We start from the raw sequence: 26,345 nt of genomic DNA, 5'->3' as shown, positions 1-26,345 counted from the left end.
ATGTTGAGCTTGATGATGATGAGGCGGTGTCCAGTAGTTGGCGCCACACAATGACTTGGTCACACGCACGTCCTGCCTGTCTCTTTTTCTGACAATGACGTAGTCGATGAGATGCCAGTGCTTAGAGCGAGGGTGCATCCATGACGTCCGGTTAGGGGTAGGGCGGAAGACTGTATTGGTGATCAGCAATTCATGCTCTGCGCAAGTCTGGAGCAAAAGGAGACCCACTCCGTGCTTTCCTAGCACTCCATCCAAGGCAACGTAATAACAGCCTAATCTTGCATTTAAGTCGCTGACGAGCTTATCTGCCATTGGAACGTAAGCAACGACGGAGTGAAGATCCTCATAGAACTTGACCTTCACTTCATCCGGGTTGGTCATGGTTGGAGCGTAGCAACTGATGATGGTAAGGTGCTTTTTCCAGACAAGAAGGGGAGTTTCGTGGTCATGAGTGTGTCGTTTACTCTCATGGGAGGTCCAGCCAGTTTGCCAGCCAATGATGTCCTCACTGCAAAGCCGACACTAGCCTCACGGCGCTCTTCATTTCCTCGGCCGCCCAAAACAAAGTATATCCGGAACCCCTTACACACAGTTCGCCTTCTCCTGCTAGCCGGGTCTCGCTCAATGCAGCAATGTCCACGTTGTGTCTAGCGAGTTCCTTTCCTGTTAGAGCGGTTCTCCTCTGTGGTAATTCCGTGTTGTCTCTGTCCAGTAAAGTGCGTACATTCCATGCGCCAAGTTTGAGAGGACCAATCCTCATTTTCTTCTTTGTATTTCGACTGCTGATGTAGGGTCCCCACTAGCTACGATGTCGTAGCCTCAGCTTGATTTGTTGTGGTTGAGGCTACGATGTGATCCCATATCATGTAATGGAGCAAAAAAAAAAACATCACTAAAGTCAGAAAAACAGTGTAAAAATTTACTACATAAGTATAATCATGTTGTGAAAGAAGTTTGGCTTATTTTGAATTTATTAAGCCCTTACACGATAAAATAAACTAGCATGGTTACACTAACCTCACTGTTTCCAGACACTGTTTCCACTGACAGATAACGCGAGACTCTCACCGTGACCTCTTTTCTACGTAAGGCTTGCCAGACCATATTTGGATATTCTACGCTATGTTATTATCAATCAAGTGGCGAATAATCGCTTTTTGGTGGAATTTCAAAGTTGCCGATAAACCGTATTTACTTTTAATGCACATAATTTCTGACCCAAACGGCGCCAAAGTTTTAATACGATTTGTTTACGTTTCCAAATAAGGCCTCAATGACCTTATATGGCACACAAACAAACGAGGCTGAGAATGGAAGTAATCATTATTTAAACTAATATGGCGGACGATCTAAACGAAAATATCGGATTAAAAAGGTGAACGAGATTTTACAACTATTTCTACAATGATTTTCGATACTTCCGGTATTAAATAAGAGGACTACTCAATTTATTGGATTATATACAAGGAATATGTTCAAATTGTTATTATTGGGTTAAAAGAGCGCCGGGTGTGAATCACACCCAGCATGCTCCATTGACACGTATATGCTCATGTTAGTACCCTGTCCACGAGGTAGGAGTAAGGGTACTAATATTAGTACTAGGTCCCCACCAGCCGCGGTAAGCTGGCTAGGGAGGTTTTAGAGTAGGCAATGCTTAGGGCACCTTTTCTATCCCTTTCCTCGCGCCAAGGAGGTGAGCAGTGCATTCATGAAGAGGGCTGCTCATCTGATCAGGGGGTTGCCGGATTCCAAAGCTGCTCCGTGTCAGTGGTGAACGACCCTAATGGTCCGAGCCGCCTGCGTGCAGTGTTGTGGCTACGGCTGCCAGTCTACCCACACCTGCCGCTTCGTCGCTTGCCTATCGCCACAGGACTTTAGTGGGTGATGAAATGGGATGGGTGGATGCCAAGAGTGACTTGCGTGGTGACCTTGTTTTAAGCGAGGAAGAGTTGCGCATTTCGTTGACCGCAGTCTTTCGCCCAAAACCATCTGAATCCAGCAACATGACAAAGTCGAGACGGTCGGAGACGGAGTTGAGTGCAGTGGATACATACATACATACATACATACATACATACATACATACATACATACATACATACATACATACATACATACATACATACATATGTACTGGGCTGGTCGACCTGGTGTCAGGATAATGTGTCTGAGTGGGACATCATGCTGCATGTCTGCGGCGTGATTCCCAAGTGCGTGACATCGATATAAACTGCCACAATGCAGACTTCGTAGCGATATGACTGAACAATTGTTAAACCTACGTTAAAAATCCAAATCACACACACAAACACATGATCATACATGCATGGATACATACATACATACATACATACATACTTACACACACATACATACATACATACATACATACATACATACATACATACATACATACATAAACATGACATTTAATGGACCGACATTAAATTGTATGCGACGTGTGTGTGTGTGTGTGTGTCTGTGTGTGTCTGCGTGTGTGTGTGCGCGCCTGGGACTCCCCACGAAACAACTAAATAAATTCCGGCTTTTGGATAGCTTAAAACTAGTCTTGCTCTGATTTATAGGATAACCCTTACCTCCCAAGAGATAAGACCAGGAAACATAATATATCCATTATAATAGTTGAAAATGCCACTATTTCGAGGTATATAAATAAAAACATATTCCGACTCAAATAAAATCTCACGCCCCTTCACGCCGTGGAAATGAAATGGCCACTCCCTAATGCAAGGAAGTCTAAAACTAGGATGTTGTACTTAACTGTTTCTCTCAAGGCAAATATTTCCATGAATCATACTCTCCTGGCGACCTTGCTTGCTTCAGTGAATCATACTCTATTTGCGACTTTGCATACTTTAGTGAATAATACTCTATTGGCGAATTTGCTTACTTCAGTGAATAATATTCTATTGACGACTTTGCTTACTTCAGTGAATAATACTCTATTTGGCAACTTTGCTTACTTCAGCGAATAATACTCTATTGGAGACTTTGCTTACTTCAGTGAATAATACTCTATTGGCGACGTTGCTTATTTGAATGAATCATCCTCTATTGGCGACTTTGCTTACTTCAAGTGAAACTGGCAGCTACTTGTAAGACAGACACAGTATGCTTGAGCACGGCTTATTTTGTCCTTTCTTTCAGCTTGACTTCAGGGTTTACCTCACCTGTGCCCTGTTAGATATTGTGACAACTCGGGCATTTGCATGCTTCTGTGTGTCCGTCTGCGTCTCTCTCTCTCTGTTTCTTTCTCTCTCTCTCTCTCTCTCTCTCTCACACACACACACACACACACACACACACACACACACACACACACACGCACACATGCAACTGTTGAATTCTCTTCAACATTATATTCGCAAACAGCGCTGAGGTGCGAGATAAACCTGTGTTCAGACTTATTTTAAATGTATACAGTCTCATTTGTGGAAGTTATTTAAATCATCCAAGCGACTAGTACCATGTAAGTCAAAAGGCGTTCATGGTACAGTTCACATCATTTAATAAATATCAGAACCTTCACTGTCGCAATGAAAATACCCTCGGGTGTACAACAGTACATGTTAGACGACAAAGCTTCGTGTTTTTTAATGTTATATTCTTATTGAGAGTGAACCTGGGAATTCCGCCAAATTCTTATCCTTTTATCGTTTGCTTGTGGGTATAATATGCCATCAAGGTGTGTGTGTTGTGTTATAGCTTGATGGGATCATTTAATCAGTGAAAAAGTGAGAAAATGTCAGTCAGCAAAATAACGTTACAATTTTCTCCCAGACAGCGAAATCCGCAGATGTTAACGAGAATGGATAATCATGAAACAGAACAGACCCTGTGGGTCGAAAGTATCCGATACGTTCATTCTAGCAGCTCTATCCCACGGTGGCCATTATCCGTAGACTTTCAACTGGTTGGTAAAAGAATGCAGAGCGCGCCCTACTGGTTCATTCAATATTTAGGTACGCACCATGATCTTTATATTTACTTCACGGTGAATGGCTAGTCACAAGAGCCTGTGTCGCGGGGCTTTGCAAACTTCTGGAATAGAAAATTACCATGCTACACATAACTCATCAAGACTAACTTAATATATGTTTCCTATATCAAATGGACGTGAGAGTTAACGCAGACATTTGGTCACTCGTTTTGGATTAATAGCATGGACAGTGACGTCTTTGTCCTGGTGAATGCATACCAGTATATCAAGGGATAGTAGATTGAGTTCATTCCGAAGATTATCTCTCCAGTAAATCTAACAGTAACCATTGGGGGGATTAGCCACTTTTCTATAAGGAGGCTAGAAAAAAGGAAGAAAAAAAAAAAGAAAAACAACGGTGCATGTACGTTTCAAGACTTGGAGCGCTAAAAGGCAAATATGTACTGTTTAAGGGAGTTACATCTTTTTCCTTAGTACGAGAGGATGTGTTGTAGAATTCTTTTGATATTTTTATCGGTAAGTTGTGTCTTAAAATTTTCTCTAGTAAACTGTTAAGCTATACAAGTCGGTATGTCTTTCCGTCTGTCTGAAAGAGGGGCCGTTCCTTGTTCTGAAAACAACCTTTTCCCCATTGTGTATTATTAGAATTATAATACTGTCGTGGGAAAAAAATTATAAATTACAATATACTAATTGTGCCTTGCATAGCTATTCGATGTTGGATTTTTGTATATATTTTGCAAAAGTAAGGTATTAAAGTACTTTTATTTTTTTGCTGTTTTATATATGTGTGTATGTTTCGTAGCGACTCTTTTTTTCATACGTTTAACTAAATTCAAAATACTTTTCTACCGGCTGCAAATCACCTAATCATAATAGTAAAATAACCGGTTCTTTATACGCGGGTACGAATAGTTTGTTCAATATAAGTGTTCTATTTAAACAACATACATCATTTTTTAAAGCGTTTTATAGTTATGCCAGACTTTTATATTGGTTTCAGTAATGACAAGCCGTTGCTCTGTCTGATAAACGTAACATTAAATCCATATGTGATTTAGAACATTTACTCTCTCTCTCTCTCTCTCTCTCTCTCTCTCTATCTATATATATATATATATATATATATATATATATATATATATATATATATATAGTGGAATTGTGGTTAGAGCGTCCGCCCCGGATGCGGTAGGTCGTGGGTTCGAACCCCGGTCGAGTCATACCAAAGACTTATAAAAATGGTACCAACAGCTGCTTCGCTAGGCGCTCAACATTAAGAGGTTAGTGTTAGGACTGGTCGACTTGGTGTCAGGATAATGTGACTGGGTGGAACATCATGCTACATGTCTGCGGCATGATGCCCCAGTGATAGACATCACTTTAAACTGACACACTGCAGACATGACATCGTAGCGATATGACTGGAAAATTGTTAAAGCTACGTTGAAAATCTAAATCACACCCACCCATTTAAGATGACAATATAATGGATTTATTCGTTCATTTCACCATCTGTTCATTCATTGTCTTTTTTACTTTAGATCCACTCCTCTGTCTAGCTTTCATAACTTTCATCCTCACATACTTCCTCCTACTTCGTTTTACATCCTTTCATTATCATACATTCATTCATTCATTTATTCTTTCTGTCTTTCCTTCCTTGCCCATTCCTCGTAATATAGTTTTCCTTTTTCTTGTTCCTGCTTATCTTCTTTCTGAACCTCAACTTTTCTTCCCAGTACTGTGAGTAAAACTTCTTTGTACAAATGAACTTGAACTTACAAACTTAGTATAACCTCATGGAAAAGGTGAGTACAAGAGGCAAGTGAATAACTGGGGTATGTAAACCAAGATAACGCAAAATCCAGGCCTTTAAACATTGCAGTATAGCAAGGATCTGTTTTAGTTAATTTCTATTAAGCTATTCAAGCTCAGTGTTACATGTACATTCTTAAGATTCCTTGCCATATAAATTATATTTGTATCATATTCTGTCCAACAAAGGTAAGTTGACTGACATAAGTCACGCTTGCGCTGAAGCGAAGAATGTAATTAATATTCCACCCACCCACCCCTCTGTCTGTCTGTCTCTGGACCGGGATTGACACTTATATTGCTGGTGGGAAGCGTACTAGCTATACACTAGAATACTGTCATTGACGCTTTTATTGCCGGTAGGAATCATTCTTCTAATGACGCTTGCAGTGCTGGTGGAAAGCGTGCTAGTTCTACTAGTATTTTGGCAACGAACCTTGTGTTAGGATTCTGTCAATGACACTTGTATTGACGGTGGGCAGAGTGCAAGCTATCTACCAGCATTCTGTCAGTGGCACATGTATTGACGGTAGGAAACGTGCTAGCTATCCACTAACATAATATCAATGACACTAGCATTCTGTGAATGACACTTGTATTGATGGTAGGCAGAGTGCAAGCTATCCAGTAGCATTCTGTCAATGACACATGTATTACCGGTAGGAAACGTGCTATCTATCCACTAGCATTTTGTCAATGACAGTTATACAACCGTAAAATAAGATAACTACCTATCATGCTTATGACACTGTGAGAACTGTGCGCAAATTATTCTCGCATTCATGTTTATGGAAAGCCAAGTAGGTCTCGCATTCATATTAATGAACGCCAAGTTGGTATCGCATTCATATCTATGGAACGCCAATGATTTCTTGTGCAATCCTTAATTATTTTGTTCGACAGAAGAAATCACCGAATGTAAGAACAAAACCACGGAGTAGCTTAATTTAGAAAACATAAGTCAGCCATGACTTCTTTATTGTCACATACGATGTTGTTAATTCAGTCAGACTTATTTACGAACAAGATACATCCTAATTTACAAGCATGTTACCTGTCTCAAGATAGGCGTTAGGGTCTACAACTTTACTTCCCCAGGCCGTATTTAGACTGAATATAATGACTATGCACACAAGCTCATACGAAACGTTCGAACCTAACAGAACGAAGCACTTATTTAACGTAGAGGAATTAGATAATAACCTACAAACACTATAATCCTCTTTTCTTGCCAGATTGTCAGTATATCTTCACACCAAATCTGTCCCTTCACCACAAACTATGGCGGGGATCGCATAGCGTTACCACTTTTCGTCCGTCTCGCTAGTTCTGTATGCCACGACTTTCATTTCCACTATGTATTTTCATATCTAAAACTGAACGGATTAAAATCAAATTGCACGTTTATGCCCTCGCATAAATTTTGTTTTCATTTAGATAAGTTTTGAAAAACATCACGGATTGAAACAAATTTGACATGCAGCTTACTACCAACAGGTCAAAGGTCAGGTTTGATTGTCAGTGGTTTTTGTTTCCTTCGAAATGTCATTGAGTTATGTCCTCATGTTCTTGTCTTCAGAGTTTGCTCATGGACCTTAAAATAAGTCTCTTTTCTTAAATACTGTATTTGTAAATATTTTAAAATATTTTATTATACTATATTAAATGTACATGGCGTGGGCTTCTGTGTGGGGATACCTTTCTAGTCCATACATGTGCGTTATGACCGGTATCTCTGGTAGGACACGATTGCGTTTTGTTGCCGGTCTAATATCAATAGTATACACCTTTGAATTTGTAATGTATGTGCATACGTGACTGTCTATGCACTGGACACGAGCATGTAAGCAATTTATATGATAGCTTCTGCTTGGATCATTGCTCATGTTTTATTCCTTGTAGATTTGCAGATATGAGGACACTGACTACCTCCACCCATTGTATATTCAAAATACCTTAGTAATTAGTTTAATTTTATATCCATTGTCATTCGATACTGACGTTGCATGCTTTGCGTGTCAGACCTTTGAAATTATACATCACTATAATTAGCAATGGAAATAACATACATTTTTTAAAAATGCATATTTTGGTGTCTGTTTTAAAAAATAATTTAATTCTATTAAATCTTTGTCGACTTCGAAGACATCTTTTAGAGCCATAATTTACGTTATTATTGCAGAAGTCCAATCTATGAAATATAACCCTGACCCACGTAATTATGTTGGAATTCGGTGTAGTATGCATGCTATTAAAGACGTACCGGCATTAATTATGTTGGAATTCGGTGTAGTATGCATGCTATTAAAGATGTACTGGCATTAATTATGTTGGAATTCGGTGTAGTATGCATGCTATTAAAGACGTACCGGCATTAATTATGTTGGAATTCGGTGTAGTATGCATGCTATTAAAGACGTACCGGCATTAATTATGTTGGAATTCGGTGTAGTATGCATGCTATTAAAGACGTGCTGGCATGAATTATGTTGGAATTCGGTGTAGTATGCATGCTATTAAAGACGTGCTGGCGTTAATTATGTTGGAATTCGGTGTAGTATGCATGCTATTAAAGACGTACTGGCATTAATTATGTTGGAATTCGGTGTAGTATGCATGCTATTAAAGACGTACTGGCGTTAATTGTATTAGAATTCGGTGTAGTATGCATGCTATTAAAGACGTACTGGCGTTAATTGTGTTGGAATTCGGTGTAGTATGCATACTAATGTCGTACCGGCGATCTCCACGAAACTCGAACTTGAATAAGAGGACATTTCGACTCGGCTTGGAATTTACTTGATATTTTCGTGGGAAGGTTCTACCTATTCTCGTTCGTTTGGATGAGAAGAAATGCTTAAATTAGAAAACAAAAGCGTATATCACTGTGGTCATGTAGGCACATTAAACCCATCTTAACTTACAGATTGCTCGTAGTTCTAAAATTTAATACTTATCTAGCTTAACCAAATTTTTTATTCAGTCCTAATTTTTAAATGCTCTACATCGTAAACGTCACCAAAACACTTCCAGACGAAAATTATCGATCGCTATAAATTCTACGGTGGTGGCCAGGTACTAAACTAGGTCAAGAAAAGATGATGATGGGTCTAATAATAACAACAAATAACAGGGTAGCACGAAATAATCTATGGAGGAGGTTTACCGCCATAATTATATGCATGTATTTTCTAATTCTCCTTGATGCATTATTCTAAATGGCTGCTTTCAAGTGCTACTTTCATAATTCTATCCATGTATATTGTATTCTTCATTGATACAAACTGTACATGGCAGTTTGCAAGTGTTACTTTCCTTCTGCATTATTGCAAATGGCTGCTTGCAAGTGCTACATTCATAATTCTAGTCATGAATTTTCTATTCTTCATCGATACAAGTTGTAAATAGCTGCTTGCAAGTGCTTAGATCTAGTTTCCTCCTGCGTCATTGTATCTTGCCAACTACTGAATTGATTCTGTAGTTTGTCGTGTGACAAATGCTATGTCAGTTATTATAGTTTTAAATATTCTATTTATAAACTTGCTATATCACAAGTTAAACAGATTGCACCTTCTAAAATCATGATTATAATGTAGCATCAAGCACGTTGCAAGTTAGCATCACGGAAGTTCGGATAAAATAATGCCTCATTTTGACAACAGATGGCGCTGTGACACATACATTTCTTATTATACGACTGCTCCCCTGACCCTAGCAACAAGAGGTTACACAAATTTAGGGCACGTTTGGGGTTCTTATTTAAAATATAATTCGAATTATATTACCGTATTACAGTCAGCTGATTTTTTAGACTATTAATATTCGGAATAGAGGTGTCCTGCACGACGCACAACACAAATTAAATGTATCAAATTGTATACAATTGATGTATTTACAAAATGTTATATTTCCGGTGACCCTTCCAACCCCATTTTTATCTGGACATTTTATGAGTGTAATTTACCGCTACCGCACGGTGGCAGAATAGGGTAGCCGCTTACAAACAAGGTTTGTGGTCCTAATTTGTTTATATATTCTCATTTACAATGTCATAATTTAGAGCATATTTATTATTTTAGAGTGCAGTGCGAATTCTGCTTCTTGTATCAGTAAAGACCTCATAAAGTTTGAGCAAGTTGCAGATTTCTCTTTCTTGAATTACTTTTTACTGTTAATTTGTAGTTTACAGTGGCAGTTTAATTATATGGTAAATATTCAATTCACATTACAATAGCAAGAGGCAAATGACTTGCAACAAGGACATCACACACAACGCATATACTGTATGAACTTATTTCATTATATAAGAAAATAAATTCTAACAGTATGACATATTTTCTATATCTAAACATAAAGAACATATCCATACAATTATGAGATGCTTTATTTCAACAGATATCAAACTGGAAACTACATTTTTTATTATTTAAAATCGTATTCATCCATATATGAAGCGATATTTTTAGCACAGATAAGATGACTGATTGTATGGTACCTCACTGATAAAACATCAGACTCCTTTGGTAGCAATTATAATGTTACGAGAACGATCCTGAAAAACATGACAGCTCAAGGATACGCAAATGCTAGGCCTAGACTAAAAGTTGTCGCTATTCCAGACATACTGTTGGATATTTTAAATCCTGGGAAAAGTGTTAAACGTGTGAGTTACGAAAATAGGCAGAAAGCCGAGTAAGTCACCATAAAATGCAACAATCAATTCACAGATCTTTTATGTACACCAGCAGTGCTAAAAATGTGATAGCCCGACACCCGGGGTCCCTCTAATTTTAGTTCGGGCCATGCCTGAGGAAACTTTAATCGCGCTGATGAAATGAGTAAATTTATTTTCAAGATGTTGATAGACATACCTTAACACGGCACAATTGAAATCAAATCACCTCTGTCCTAGGTGAAATTGAGATCTGATTTTAATCAAGTGGAAGCTTTGCTGAACATAAGATTCTAAACCCCTGACACAGTCATGTTTCGAGAAAACACAATTTTCAGTAATCTTAAACAAAAATTAAAAATTAAAAAGAAAAAGTTCAGTCTATGCCTGTTACACGTAGTATGTATAAAGGTAATCTGTAATGATTGGAACTGACATAAAACTATCCGTTGGGATGTTTAAATAGCAGCGACTAAAATGAAAGAGGTCAGTTATAAAATCAAAGTTTCAATTTAACTGGCTGACAATAGAAATTGGGGTGAGGCTACTATTGACCCCACCCCTTGCCCCAGTGTGCGAGCGCCCATGGGACGCGCCATTTCTCCCTGTGATACGCCTTATTATCCCCCAGGACAAGACCCTTGTATCTTATTCTGGTCAGCTGTGGCTAAACTGCATACTAGATAAAGGTTAGACTTGAGTACACAAGCATATGGCCAGTGTGACTAATTAACAGTTAATCCTTATCAAATTCATTTATCTTGTGAAAAGGACTGCCCTTCGGACATACTTCAAAGAAACCATGTTCTACATTATGTATATGTAAACATCAGCATTGATTGGCAAATAAACGATGCCCTATTTTATTAGAACTTACGATGCCTAGGACTTCTTTTTAACAGTTAAAATCTGTTTTTCCCACATTTAAATCCCACCTTATTTCCTTATGTTTAAGTCTTAAGGCGTGTAACACTGTTTACTGAATAAAATATTTATTCTGAATTAGTTCTTTAGGGGCACATGTACTGCGTGGCATATTTTCTTTTATTCCTTCTTTTAATTCAATCATGGTAATTAAACTTTACATATACAGTAGAGGAATGTCAGGCGTTAACTGTCCGAGATTCTTTGGTGGAAATGGAGATTGATATTGTCTGCAGAGTAAAGTAGGCAACATTCATAGTGATCATTCGTTGGATTTAGGCTAATTGGTGACAATTTTATTTTTTTAATGTTTTTATTACTACATTTATGTTGTAGTGTTTTAAAAAATCTGAAAATGTACGTGAATAATATTTAATCTTAACAGTCTATTTACTGAAGAAAAAAACTCGTGTGATATTTGTTATTTCGTCACTACAATATTCACAAGTGATAAAATAGAATATGGCATCTATGGATTGTATACGTTTTATCTATTTATGTATGTTTTTTTTTCTTCTTCTGAGAAATGAAAATTGGCAGACATAATGTAATAATAGGGAGTTCTCTGCAAAAACTCGGGAGATAATACGAGATTGGGAGGTAGGTGTGGAAATACCCTCAAAATCGGGGGGTTTTTCTCCCGGCTTGAGAGTTGACAGGTATGAACTGACCGGGCTTGTGGAATTTCAGTCAGGGCTAGTGAGTTTATTTAAGTCACCAACCCTGGGCCTGGGCCTAAAAAATTTCTTTCAGCACTGACCAGTACAGGACATAAACCATTTATACCAGACATGTATATACTATCAGATTTGTCAGTAAGCTGTCTGTAGCCTGCATGTAAAATACACTGTGATTGAATCATAAGAAGGAAGCTTCTTAATCTTTAAATTAATTACTCATGATTTCTGCTTTGTAGATTTATATGTATATTTTCAAAATATCATACCTTCGGTGGTGGTGGTGGTGGTGGTTGGTGTGTGTGTGTGTGTGTGTGTGTGTGTGTGTTGGGGGTAGGTAATGACTATGTCATTTACATATAATACGATTGAACCTCGTCCTTCTTAAATGAATTTATTGCATTGTGGTAAATTTTTAATTCTTACATTGGGCACCATCACTTAATCCGTATCACATTTTTGCACAGCACACGATGTACAAGTATTTACTTAAAAATGACATTGCATTTTTTAAATTCCAAAATATCAGATATGAGCACCTTCTTACTGTTGTACTTTTCTGGTGTCAGGTCTTCAACACATTGTTAGCACACAATTCAACATATATAGTTATGAGCATAACTCGGAAGCATATTCAACTTTTGAATGAGCAACCCAAATCTGGTCTCCGCCTGTCTGTCTCGCTCGTCATGTATGTGTTTGTATTTGAGGACTGGTTAGTATTGCGTCACGGGACCACATGATCTGTCGTCTCATCAAAACTCGGGAAAACTCGGTAATTTACGGAATCGTGGTATCTTCCGCGCAGTATAATCGCTACCTGCCTATGATATTTAATTTATAAACATCACAGTCCAATTAAAATTTGTAGAGAATTACATACATAAAAGGATTTTTTTTGTTTCTGGTCTCCTTTAAGGTCAAATCTGTATGGAAACAGCAGTTGGAATGATGTAAGTATAACATGGCAAGTTTATAAACAGAATATAAAAACAACAACTTATAATAACTGACATAGCGTTTGCCATACGACAAACTTCAGAATCAATTCAGTAGTTGGCAAGATACAATGACGCAGGAGGAAAGTAGATCTAAGCACTTGCAAGCAGCTATTTACAACTTGCATCAATGAAGAATAGAAAATTCATGACTAGAATTATGAATGTAGCACTTGCAAGCAACCGTTGACAATAATGCAGAAGGAAAGAAGCACTTGCAAACTGCCACGTACAATTTGCATCAATGAAGACTACGATATACATGGATAGAATTATGAAAGTAGCACTTGCAAGCAGCCATTTACAATAATGCATTTAGGAAAATTAGAAAATACATGCATATAATTTTGGCAGTAATCCCCGTTCATAGTAATCAACACGTATTATTTTCTTAGTGACATCACAGTGCGGGCCATTCAATTACGGTTTGTAATGGATAACATTTTCGATTGACCTCGTCCGAAATCGTCAAGGTATTTGAGTAGAACCTTTGCCGTATGCATTTGGGGGGCGTGTATATAATGACTTTCCTTAGACTGGATGTATGAGGCTCTAAATAAAGTGAATAATCGCCATTTAAGAGTATGTGTAATCACATTGTAAAAAATACACCCATTATATAAATAGTAGGTACCGAACGCCCGTATGCATGACCTGTATGAATTGTACTTGAACGCTCTTCAAATTCACACAAATTGAAGCCATCAAAGTATCACAGAATTATGGGATTTATATACACGCTCATTGCAGGTAGAACATCTTCGCTAGCCATAGTTCCATTATGTAGATCGGGTTATCATATCGGAACCTTGACTAGCGAAGATGCAGGTAGAATAATCCTTGTGCGAAGTTTTAGTGACTCTATCCATCTAAATATTGAGTGTGTACGGTAACAGAGTTCCTAAGTTGTTGTCTCGACGAAGTTCTCAAGTTCGCGGTATCCCCTGTCGAGTGTTTAAATAGCTTTCGCCTCATGCCATCCATCACTTCTCATAAACACCAAGTTTCATAATGAAAATGAATCAAGTTGTTGTTAGATATTTTAATACAACAGTTGCCAGCTTTTGAAAATATTTGTGCTGACGTATCGATTTGCAGTTTAATTAACCACACCTATAAGGTCTTCAGTTTGAGAGTAAATGTGTTCACCAGCATGCAAAAAATATCGGAAAACCCCAAACCTGCATTTCAGTAATATGCATTCAGCCAGTTGTATTCTCAGTTTTGTTCTGTCATCGTATATGGTAAAAAATTAATTACATTTAAACACTAATTGTTACGTAGAAGATCGAGCAATAAACTTTCTCCAGTAATTTACAGGACTTAGTACTTTTTATTGTTTGACACCGTATTAATTGCATGTGCAGCGTTATCAAGTGGATGCATAGATCTGTCACATGTCCTTGGCATGGTGATACAATCGAAAGACTGTATCCCATTTGATGAGAGAATAACTGTATCCCATTTGATGAGAGAATGATTGTATCCCGTTTGATGAGAGAATAACTGTATCCCGTTTGATGAGAGAATGATTGTATTCCGTTTGATGAGACAATAACTGTATCCCGTTTGATGAGAGAATGATTGTATTCCGTTTGATGAGAGAATAACTGTATCCCGTTTGATGAGAGAATGATTGTATTCCGTTTGATGAGAGAATAACTGTATCCCGTTTGATGAGAGAATGATTGTATTCCGTTTGATGAGAGAATAACTGTATCCCGTTTGATGACAGAAACGATGTATCCTATTTGACGAGAGAATGACTATCCTATTTGATGAAAGAATGAATGTAGTCCGTTTGATGAAAGAAAGGATGTATCCTGTTTAATTAGAGTAATCTATCCTGTTTAATTAGAGAGTAATTGTATCCTGTTTGATTAGAGAGTAATTGTATCCTGAGAATAAGTCTGTCCCGTTTAATGATGAATGACTGTATCCCGTTTGATGAGAAAATGACTGTATCCTGTTTGAGGAGAGAAAGGATGTATCCCGTTTGATGAGAGAATGACCGTATCCCGTTTAAAGAGATAATGACTGTATCCTGTTTGATAGTTTAATACAAGGGCCGAAGATTACCGGCATTCAGAGCTTTAAACACTTGCCTGTCTGATAACATGTCCACAAATTCCAATTTTAAGTTAAAGAATTATAAATACAAGCACCTAAGTTTGTTCAAAGATGTAAAAATTTTAAAAAAATGTTTTTGAAACTACCTGTATTAGATTGTAAATTTTAATTTCTATATAACAGATATAGAATGAAATACAATTTAACTTCAAATAATTTTCATAGTTTGCATGCGAATTAAGTTGACTCATATATACCATATGATCCTTTCAATTTATATGATGAAATTAGTTTAGTTTTTACACTAAAACAGTACCTGGAAAAACTACACCGCATTAGTTTCAAAACAAGCAAGAATACCGTATTCACATCTGTAAAGACACTCGACAAAATGCTTGTTATGTATATACATTATTGCACATGATTTCTTAGAGTTGCGATGAACTTCTTCATTTAAAAAAGTCGAACTTTATACTTTCCTCGTACTTTTGGTTAATGGATCTCGCATTTTTAACTGGTTGATAATGAAAATGTCACGCATTTGTATAAAATATGATGGTGCTAAATATTCGAATTTAAGCATGTTATATAGTGCAAGTTGTCCAAGTGTATAACCATTGGAGCATCATCGATAGCCAAGGTTCTGATATGTTAACCTATCTACACCTTGGCGGATCGACCCGATATTTCAATACTTTGCACTGACGTCATCTTTTGGATTGTACGACTTGTCTCCCCATGTATGCATAGCCAACTAACCAATATAATAGTGTGTAACAGCGGTGCATTGTTCATCGGTCGAAACGGTGGAGGGGGCGCTCTACAGATATTATGAACTTCTGAGAAAGTGGTGGGTGTAAGGTGAAGTTGTTTACATTTGCAACATGCAAAGTGGAGAGAATGTTGGCATACCTCTGTGTTACTTTCAGGTACTGTGGCTGAAATTTCATTGGATATTGTGCTTGAAGAGATTGTAAATGACCAAAGCACACATCTAACTAAAATGACTGCTCCCGTGTGCTGAAAAACCCCAGCCTGAATTAATCTAAATTACACTATCTTTAGCAGTTATTAAAATAGGGAACACGAATTTTGCCAGACTTGACAAAAACAAAAATGCATTGAATGAATTACTTAATATATAAAACGTAAATAGTTTTCTGCTCATTTATTTACAATTTACATCTGAAGTCGAGGAATTGAAAATGACCAAGCGGAGCTAGCAGCTTTTTGAAAGTTGCACATCTGCAGTAAGGCCAATCTGTATACTCTAGAACCCATATTACACCCATCAATCATATACCCCAAAAAAGTGAATTAATTGTTCGTTGAATAATACCTAAGATATTCAATGTCCTTTTTTGAATAGCCAGCATAACCAATGAGGACACCCGAAAAAATTCATTTTCTTTAAAATTCTAACCATATGCAAAATATGAAACTGATGAGCGCCACCGGAGGCAGCCTATAGGTCACCATGTTGTTGACAGTGACAACGATAAATGAAAGAGCGATTTTGATTGGCTCCATTCAATAAAATTCACAGACCGGAAGCACTGCAATATCCGATCAATTCTCCAAGGTGTAGATAGGTTAACATATCGGAACCTTGGCTGCGAAGATGCTATTGGAGAAGCAGACACCATCATGGTCTGACAGACTTAGAAGAACAAGTGTCATATTCCAACGAATCATACGTGGCACGGGACAAAATTAACTTGTGCTACATTGGAATTTGAATAAACAACAACTGACTGACATATTTTTGGTAGATGTGTGGAGCTTGGGGTTTCGTCTCTTAAGACTACATATAATAATGAGTTGTTCTACATTTTTGTCAAAATATAACTGTAAGCATAATTCCCTTCCAAGAGCAATTATGAATGATTGATTACGAATGAAAATATTGAATTCTTCAACTAAAACGTTCACGGTTCTCCTAGACTACTGGGCGTAGCCATGAAACGGTATACACATTTATCCCATTGTCCGTTTGATTCTAAATGGAAATGGTCCCGCTCAGATATTGAATGAATTGCTATATCGACATGGGTTTTCACTGAAAATCTTATGATATTTATTTAATCTCAAATGAAATTGATACAGATTTGACAGCCATCATGGTGGTCATCTTGAAAATCATGTTATCACTACTTATCATAGATAGATCGTCAAGTCAACGTGGGATTTTCACAAACATTCTTCGTATGATATGTAAATGTCCCGAAATGAAAATTAACCCAATGCGACATCTGATATGGTCACCGTAGCCTAATTCCGAAAAACTTGTTATTACTGCTTCTTCCCAGTATACTGAAGTGAGGCTTTGATTAAAAGACTTCCCTGATACCTAGCGGGTATTAAAAATGAAAATAGTACTGATATGACATTCAACATGGCTGCCATGGATGCAATTTCGAAAACCTCGTTATCGCAAGTCATATCAACATGGGATTTTCTCAGGAAGAATTTTTATTTATATGTGTACTTGGTCCTATATTAGAATAATACTGTTCTGATAGCTGAAATATATGATATGCTGGTCATCTTGTTAAATGTGTTATCGCTATTCATCTCGAAGTGCTGATCATATCGATATAGGTTTTCCAATGAAAGACTTTTTATGATATTTTGTGGGTCCTAAACAAAAACTTGTTCTCGTATGTCCTCCAACGTTGCTACCAGATCAGCCATTGTGAAAATCTTACTATCGCTGTTTTTGTTGTATTCCTGGTCATACCGACATATGGGTTTCATTTAAACTTCTTACTATGTGCTGTTGGTCCTCATAAGTTACAATGCCAATTTGACCTTTAAAAAAATGGCCGCCACGATGGCCATCTTGAAAATCTTGTAAAATTATTCCTTATGAACCGATAATTAGGTTGGCATATGGTGTCTGTTGAAGCTTTTCTGATCATCTGCAGTTGTCCAAATGAAAATAGTGTTGATCTGACCTCACGTACGTATGCATGTGTGTATGTATGTATGTATGTATGTATGTATGTATGTATGTATGTATGTATGTATGTATGTATGTATGTACTTCAGAATACTATTTCAGTAATTTACCATTTTGTTCCCCAAAAGATGTTAATCATAGACGTGATCAAACTTGGCATGTGGGTACATCTTTGCACTGTCTGAGGTAATTTCTAGGATCTTCTCTATCCACGATATAAGGTTTAAAGTAAAAGGCCATGATAAAATATTTTGGTTCTGCATTTACACGTATCATGTGAACCTCCCAGCTCACACATGAGAAAAATATTTGTATTATCAAATTTGGTATCCCGATATTTCTAAAGTATATCAGATCTGGTTTAAATTCTTAGCAGTTGAAACTGATACATTGACAGAAGAAACGAACTTATTGTGGATTCCAGGAAATTATTTTCTGCCATTAGGGTGTCAATCCCTTCCAGGGACTCCGAAAATGTCAATTTCAGCAAGGTAAAATATGACATTTTAAAGTTTTTTTCTATTTTTTTTACACTTATTGCTGTATTACAGTGATTGCATTATAACTCGAACTCATGTACAGTATTCGAAAGACGCCAAAGTCTTTGTCCCGGTGTCCATACGAGAAATGCCCGTGGCGCCAATCACATGGTCAAGATCTATATTTTTAAATAGACAAACTGGAAATGAATATACATTTTAAAGAGGAAATTCCAAAGTCAATGTAAATTATCCTACATAAGTTGTCACTTACTGTTAGTCCGATAAATCAGCCCTTTACCCATGATTGTTGGGTAAGGGGCTGATATCACGTATTCATTAAAAGCTGCAATTATCTGCAAGCAAATTTGTCTACACACATCGATGTATATTTTTACACTTACCGGTATTTTTCGTGGCTTTGCAGCTACCGTCGGCTGAAGGGTTCTTTTGGTGACATGCAGATTATATTTCCCGACCAAATCATATCTTTGGTAACTTGTAAATCCACCTGGAATAGCACAATCATCTGTCCTGTGGCCATTTTGAATTTCGCGCTTGATATGGCTGTTACCAATTACCGGTATGTGTCTAAAGAGCACGCAGGTTTGTTCCGGAATGATTTGCATGCAACAAAATTGCATATATGAACAGGTGACATCAGACCCACAACATCATCCATTAGTATCAACACAGATTTGTGGGGTTGATTTATCGGACTAACTTACTGTGTGCAGGCCGCTATGATCAGTGTTGGGGATCAAGCTGTATCACGCGTATGAATACGAAGAAAAAAATCGTAATAATAAGATGCTTGAAAGTTTTATCTTTTTTCTTCTTGTTTTTTATTTATTTGTTATTATGGGGCTTTATATGTGATGTCAATTTTCAGATTTGTTTATATCTGAAAAGACTCTTTCAAAAGGTTTCGAACAGCTGACAGGTTAATGTTGATATACACGAAGAAGTCATGTTATGTGTCTGGTATCGCTGAGAAATATGAATCAGTATAGTTGGCTTCCTGTTGTGAAGCTCTAGTCATGTGTCTCCATGAAAACCGTAGATAATATGTGATATAATGAAAATTATACGCGTGATACAATGATACTGTCAGTGTACTAGAGATTGAAAAGAATCAAGTAAATGCTTTAAGACGCCACAGTCCGGATAAGCGTGGCTTGTAAACTGTAATCACGATTTTATTTTTGTGTCACAGCTGCGTTTTAGAGCCGAGACGGCAGTGTCGTTATGTAAACGTGTCCATTATTTTCCAGCTCAAACACTTTTTTTCAATGGAAAGAGGGGTTTCAATTAAGCTTGAATTAAATTGGCGTCAAAATAGCCTTTTCAGTAACTTGTCTTCTTCATCCACATTTGCTTCCGTAAATGGACAGCTCCATGACAAGACTCATATGTGTTATGACGATACACAGATAATTTGGACTACAAGTACTGTGATCTTGGTCACATCCACGGCCAAATAATTTTTGGTAAAAAAAAAAACGTGTTCCCCCTACTGCCGGCACTATGTGCATGTAGCAGTGATTGAAGATAAATAAGTATTTTGAAATCGCCAAGGTTGAAACTATGCTACCCACCACCACCACCACCAGTAATGCGATACGGGGAAACGAAACCTATGTTCATTTTCATTCACATATAATGCGGAGATATGTCCATACATACAATTCCCTGACAGGATGTGCGGCATAAAATGAATGTGCCATTTTTTTTTTGTAAAACATGAACAGCTCCGAAATAACAAATGTAAAAGTCCTTAGGAAAAAAAAAGCATCGACAACTATATATTCCTGTTCTGAACGATGGAAAACTTTCTAACACATTCATACTTTTGCAATGCATCAATTTCTTCAGTTATCAATTGGTTCAATTTCTATGAGTGCAATCCAGTTAGAACAAGACAAGAATATATTCAACATTTCACTCTGCAAATGTATTGCTGAATGTTTGTTTTTTTGTTGAGACACCTCGGTGAAATATCGGATACTAATTCTTAAAAAAAGAATGGAAGGATACATGATAAAGCCTGAGATTTGGATTACCGTAATTACCCTTATATTGTTAGAGGAAAGCATTTTTTTAAAAAAATTATATGACTTGAGTCTCAGTAAATATGATAAGCTGATTCGATTTTCCGTACGACCACTAAGTCATACCCTCTGGGTTTTTCTGTGCAACCACTAAACCATATCCTGGGAGTTCTTCCATACGACTGCACTATGTCATACCTCGGAAGTTTATCCGTACGACACACTAAATAATACCCTGAGATTTTTTCCGTGTGGCAACTAAGTCATATCCTGGGAGTTTTTCGTACGACTCCTAAGTGATATTGTAGGAGCGAAACATCGGGGAATGGTAAACGACTCATTTCTAACAACAGTGTCTTGTCTAAGAAGAATCAGATGTTATCTACATAGCAATTCATTATAAGTGGATACACAGTCAAGGTGGACCGTATAGGTAAGAAATCATAATAAATTATAAGTAACGGACAGTAGTGATCAAAGAGAGAAGATGGTCTCACGTTCTTGAAGCTTTTTTCTAATCAAATACAAGTCACTATTACATAATGTAATGATTGCAAGCTAACTTTCTTTGACAAGTTGCTGTAAGTAGCCACATTAGTGCATAAAATTAAGGAAGTGGAGACATGACACTAGACAGTTCATGCTATTCATTTGGGATGATGTAAAGTAGAGACATGACATTAGGCAGTTCAAGCTATTCATTTGGGATGATGTAAAGTGGAGACATGGCACTAGGCAGTTTAAGCTATTCATTTGGGATGATGTAAAGTGGAGACATGACATTAGGCAGTTTAAGCTATTCATTTGGGATAATGTAAGGTGGAGACATGACAGTAGACAGATTAAAGTATCAATATGGGACGATGTAAAGACTAAAGGATCCACGGTGTGTCTCATTATCCACAAAGTAAGTTTGGAAAGATCATATTCAGTAATAATCAACACCGTTGTTCATTCTGAACTATGATTAGTTGTACGGCCGACTATCATATGTTATGTATATTTGATTTAGTTTATATCTGATTTAATTGTTTGTAAGTTTTAAAATCTTTCTATTTTTTAATTTCATTATATGTCAAAATAATGTAGTTCTGTTTACTAGGAACTCATACTTTTTCCAGAAAATAGTTTGACCTTGACTGTTCATTTCTGTAAACACATAAGGCTGACCTGGTTCCCGACCTTAATTCAAATTTAGTAACAGTCACGTCAACAAGCCTTTTCTTTATTATTTATTTTTATTGTGAAAATAATAAGGATCAGATCGAGGCTGTATGGATACGTGACCCTAGAATTGTAAATAGTTTTAGTGAAGTAAGCAACTTTTATTCTTAGAGTAAAATAATTGGTTTTTGTCAGCGTCATGCTGAGAGTACGTGATGTAAACATGAACACGTGACCATCATACGGGTACGCATGCTGCGCCTCAAAATTACTGTATAACCATTGTTTTAGAGAAATAATCTCATTCTGGGCTTAGAAACGCTTGATGTCAAGTCGTTTCCTTTTGTTGAAGCCAGTTTTCGAGTTGTATGTTAATTTTTCTTCAGATTATTTGGATCAAAAAGGATTAATTCTTTTTTTCCTGGAAATATACGTGTACTCATACTGAATTCTTGAACAAAGACATCTCTTAAAGTTTTTATTTGGATTTCCAAAACCGGAGGATTATTTGTGGTTCACAAGGAACTGTAGACAACCACTCTATACAGGATACAGCATATGTCATCGCCTTCCATCTTGGATTCTTCGTCGGGACTCGAACTTGAATTCGTTAGAACATTTCAATATTAGGACTTCTAAACATTTTATTCGTGGATTATTCTTGGATTATTTTTGGATTTAATTCTTAAAACCGTAAGTTCTTATTTTTTAATTTTTACAGTATTTTCCAGGGAAATAAATAATTTGTTACATTTTTCAAAGCTTATTGTTTTCACTCTTTATTGTGTTACTGTTTATTCGAGCCTAAATACGTAACATAAGACTTATGGCACACCATTTGGTCCATAATGTTGAAACGTTTCACGATCTCGAGGTTTGATTACGTGAACTTAAGAAAACCAACCAGAAGATACATTTTAATCATGTGATCTCCGTAAATAGCACAATAAACATGTTCACTTCGCATAATCGAGCTCTCCGTTTTGCGAAGTCAAAGCTTCCGTTTCCCATTATCGAGCGACGTAAATTGCATTCTAGCCTGGTAAAAACGTGGAAACGTGTTGCAAACTTGAGGCTCGAATTCGAGAACTTTGTTCTTGAATTCGCGAACTTCTAAGGACCAATCAGAACAGTTGTCTAAAACAAACGATATGTCTCTCGAGAGCGAATTCGAGGTGATTAATGTATTCTGGGTTCGACCTAATAACGTTATCGAGACAAAAGCAGTAAAATACATGAACAACCAATTAGGGTAATTAACTTTATTAGGAGGTGAATACCATATTGCAATAACGAACTGCTTGTGACAAACCGATTGTATTAAATGTAAAATATGCAGTAAATTTGCTATTTAGTGAAGTTTTGCTTTCTATTACTTTTGCCTTATTTGTATGTGTGAGTCTGTGTAATTTAGATTTTTAACGTAGCTTTAAAATTTTAGTCATATCGCTACTATGTCTGCAGTGTGGTAGTTTATCCAGCACTGTGGCATCATGCCTCAGACATGTAGCATCATGTCCCACACAGTCACATTATTCTGACATCAGGCCGACCAGTCCTAACACTAACCTCTTAATGCTGAGCGCCTAGCGAGGCAGCTGCTAGTACCATTTTTATAAGTTCTTTGGTATGACTCAGTCGCAGTTCGAACCCGCGATCTCCCGCATCTGAGGCGGACGCTCTAACCACTTTGGCCACCGGAGCGGTAAGCTCCTCACCTGTGAAACATTATTTGTCCATACCTGTGACGCTGTTTTGTCCATTCCGGTTATTTGACAAGATGACAGTCGGTCGTGATTCGGAGATTTGATACTTGTTGTAACGTTTGGATTTAATATTAGATACAAAAGGAATAAAGTACACACCTTAGCAGTATGACGGAATGTCTTGATAAAGGTTCGAGTTTGCTTATATCATTTATAATTATTTTTCATGCTTTTGTTTAAATCTGACAGCCATATATACTGGTTCCGCTTATCTCCATTATCCTATCACATTATCAATTGGTTTCTCGTGTATCTCCATTACCTGGCAGCCTTTTCAACTGGTTCAGTGTATCTCTCCATTATCTCACAGCCTTATAAACGGTTTCGTCTCGTAATTCCATTATCAAACAGCCTTATATACCGCTTCCTCGTTTAGCTCCATGACCCGACAGCATTATACGCTGGTTCTGTGTGCATCTTTATTGTCTGGTAAATTGGTTCCTCGTGTACCGTATCTCGATTATCAGACAGCCTTGTAAATTAGCCTTATAAATTGGTTTCTCATGTATCTATGTGCATTATCTGACAGCCGTATATATTGGTTCTGTGTATATCACCATTATCTGACAGCCGTATATATTGGTTCTGTGTATATCACCATTATCTTACAGCCTTGTGGATCATTTGATAACTATGAGTTGTCAGTTAGACAGTTAATGAGACGGAAGTAGGTAAAGAATACGTACAGCAGCACTCAACACGAACTCGAGTCATATTCCTGATTGGATATTGCTCGTTAAAATGCCTTAGATCACTATCGTTGGTACATAAACAATGAATCTCTTGATAGTGTTTGCATTCATTAAATCCTGAGTAAAATGTGTGACTTGAAGTATGCATGACAAGACTGCTTGCCTGGGAAAGAACTTAATTTCGAATGTCTTCCAAACATTTGTTCTGTCTAATGAGGCCTCATTTAGGAATTCATGCTTTTTTTTAAATCTCTTTTCTCGCATGTGACGAATGTCACAAAGGCGAGGTTTAGCAGCCAGTGGCTGATATAACGTTTGATGTTCAATCCTTGTTTTGTATCAGATACCCACAGTGGAACTATTTCGGTGTTTGTACGACGTCCACCTTTTAATATTCTTTGCTGTATCAAACCGAACTTATTTAAATTCCAATCTGCTTTGAATTACATATACACTTTAGTGAGACCAATATTTAGAAAGCGTGAAAAAGAGGGTATGCTATAAATACAAAACAACATTTGTATTTTGTTTGAGTGTGCGAAAGGAATCTTTTGTTATGGCGTATGAATTCTTCTAATGGCCTCGACACATCCCTGCACAATATCAAACTCGTTCTTTCAACCGATTGGGAACAGAAAACGCATGGTGTTTTGTGTACTTCTACCATATGTCCTTCCCGCGTAAAAAAGGACAAGGGTTATATTCAGTGGTATAATCACGGTCCTTTCCGTCAGTGATTGGAAAATTACATCGTAAATACTATAGTAACCACAACTCTATATATATATATATATATATATATATATATATATATATATATATATATATATATATATATATATATATATATATATATATATATATATATATATATATATATATATATATATATATATATATATATGGATATATAGATATGTACCCTAAGTAAAAAAAAGACGTCATAATCACATAACACGGTCATAATGTTCATTACGGCAGCTCGACTACGATGGCTTTTTCATAGCCGAAACATTCCGAAGTTTCATTTTTCGAGCACGAATTCAAGGTACTTTCTTCTACTGAACTTGTGGAAATAATTCCTTAAGTATATCATATTGTTTTTTTTATGTGATTCAGTTGTTTGCGTATCGTACATTAGTGTGTGACTCACTTCTTTGACATTTTCTAGCGATTTTACCCTTTTGATGCTTCATCACTCTGTGGAATATTTTCGCGATGGAAAAACAACGATGTCCACTGATTGGGACTATCTCCATTAATTTTAAGATGGACAGGTCCAAGTGAATATAAGAGTGCTCAAGGAGTTCAAAGATTTTGGGAGTGGCCTTATCTTTCTTTCCATTTGATGTATTGTCATCAGAGCTGACACAAGAGTTCACCTGAGTAGGTGAATGATCCACAATAAATAGTCATGGTCACAATTATTATTCAGAAGTAAGATTCTGTCAGGTCAAAGGTTCCAGGAGGTGACTTTGTATTTAATTTCCACGTCATCAGGGTTTCATATGTCGCCCAAAACAAGAAACGAGTCACAATGTTCATGTCTGTCTGTCTGTCCGTCCATACGGTGTCAACTGTTAACTGTTTGAATTGATACATTTGTATTGTTTATATTGATACTTGTGATACGTTTTTAACTGTGCTGCTCATAGACCAGAAGAACGTATCGTATGGCCTGTTGTTTGCCGTCCATCCGTCTGTTGTACGTTCCTTATAACAAGCTTGTCATCGCTACTCAACCTAAACTATTTGGAGGATTGCCACAAAACTACACACATATTCATTTTAAGGTCAAGTTGGTTCAAAATTAAAATGGGGCCCCTCCATCTTAAAAAATCATGTTGTTTCTACCTCTCATTATGGGGGTTATCACGAAAAGAATTTCAGTAATGTCTTCCTGGTACTAAATGAAAATCATGCTGATCTGATATCCACAATAGCCACCTCTACAGGTTGCGCTATACCGTTTCGTACCTTGAGTATGTGTTAATTTGATAGAAAAAGAATTTCCTAGGTTTTCCTCTGTGAATATCCGGCTATTTAAAAATACTTATATCTCTTAGGTATTGTTAAAGGACTTTTAATTCCCTTTATTTTGGTGTATG

The 26,345-nt window shown here is 36.9% G+C and overlaps 1 protein-coding gene across 4 annotated transcripts in view; it reads left to right on the top strand.

Annotated features, from left to right (window-relative positions):
* The window catches only part of LOC149800795 (protein madd-4-like), a 155,195-nt gene that overhangs the window by 8,111 nt on the left and 120,739 nt on the right, over window positions 1-26,345 (top strand). Inside the window, exon 1 of one of the 4 annotated variants that reach the window (XM_089954785.1) lies at window positions 3,561-4,480. The exons of the other annotated variants lie outside the window; for them this stretch is intronic. Within the exon in view, the coding sequence (XP_089810911.1) occupies window positions 4,448-4,480 (33 nt within the window). The 5' untranslated portion in view covers window positions 3,561-4,447. Of the gene's footprint in view, window positions 1-3,560; window positions 4,481-26,345 lie in introns of those variants that run through there. 4 annotated transcript variants of the gene reach the window in all.

Source organism: Sinohyriopsis cumingii, chromosome 4 (assembly GCF_028554795.1).
Source record: "Sinohyriopsis cumingii isolate HCF-2022 chromosome 4, ASM2855479v2, whole genome shotgun sequence".
Classification (NCBI taxonomy): domain Eukaryota; kingdom Metazoa; phylum Mollusca; class Bivalvia; order Unionida; family Unionidae; genus Sinohyriopsis; species Sinohyriopsis cumingii.
The sequence above is the reverse complement of the archived record's forward strand: the minus strand, read 5'-3'. Positions and strand labels throughout refer to the sequence as shown.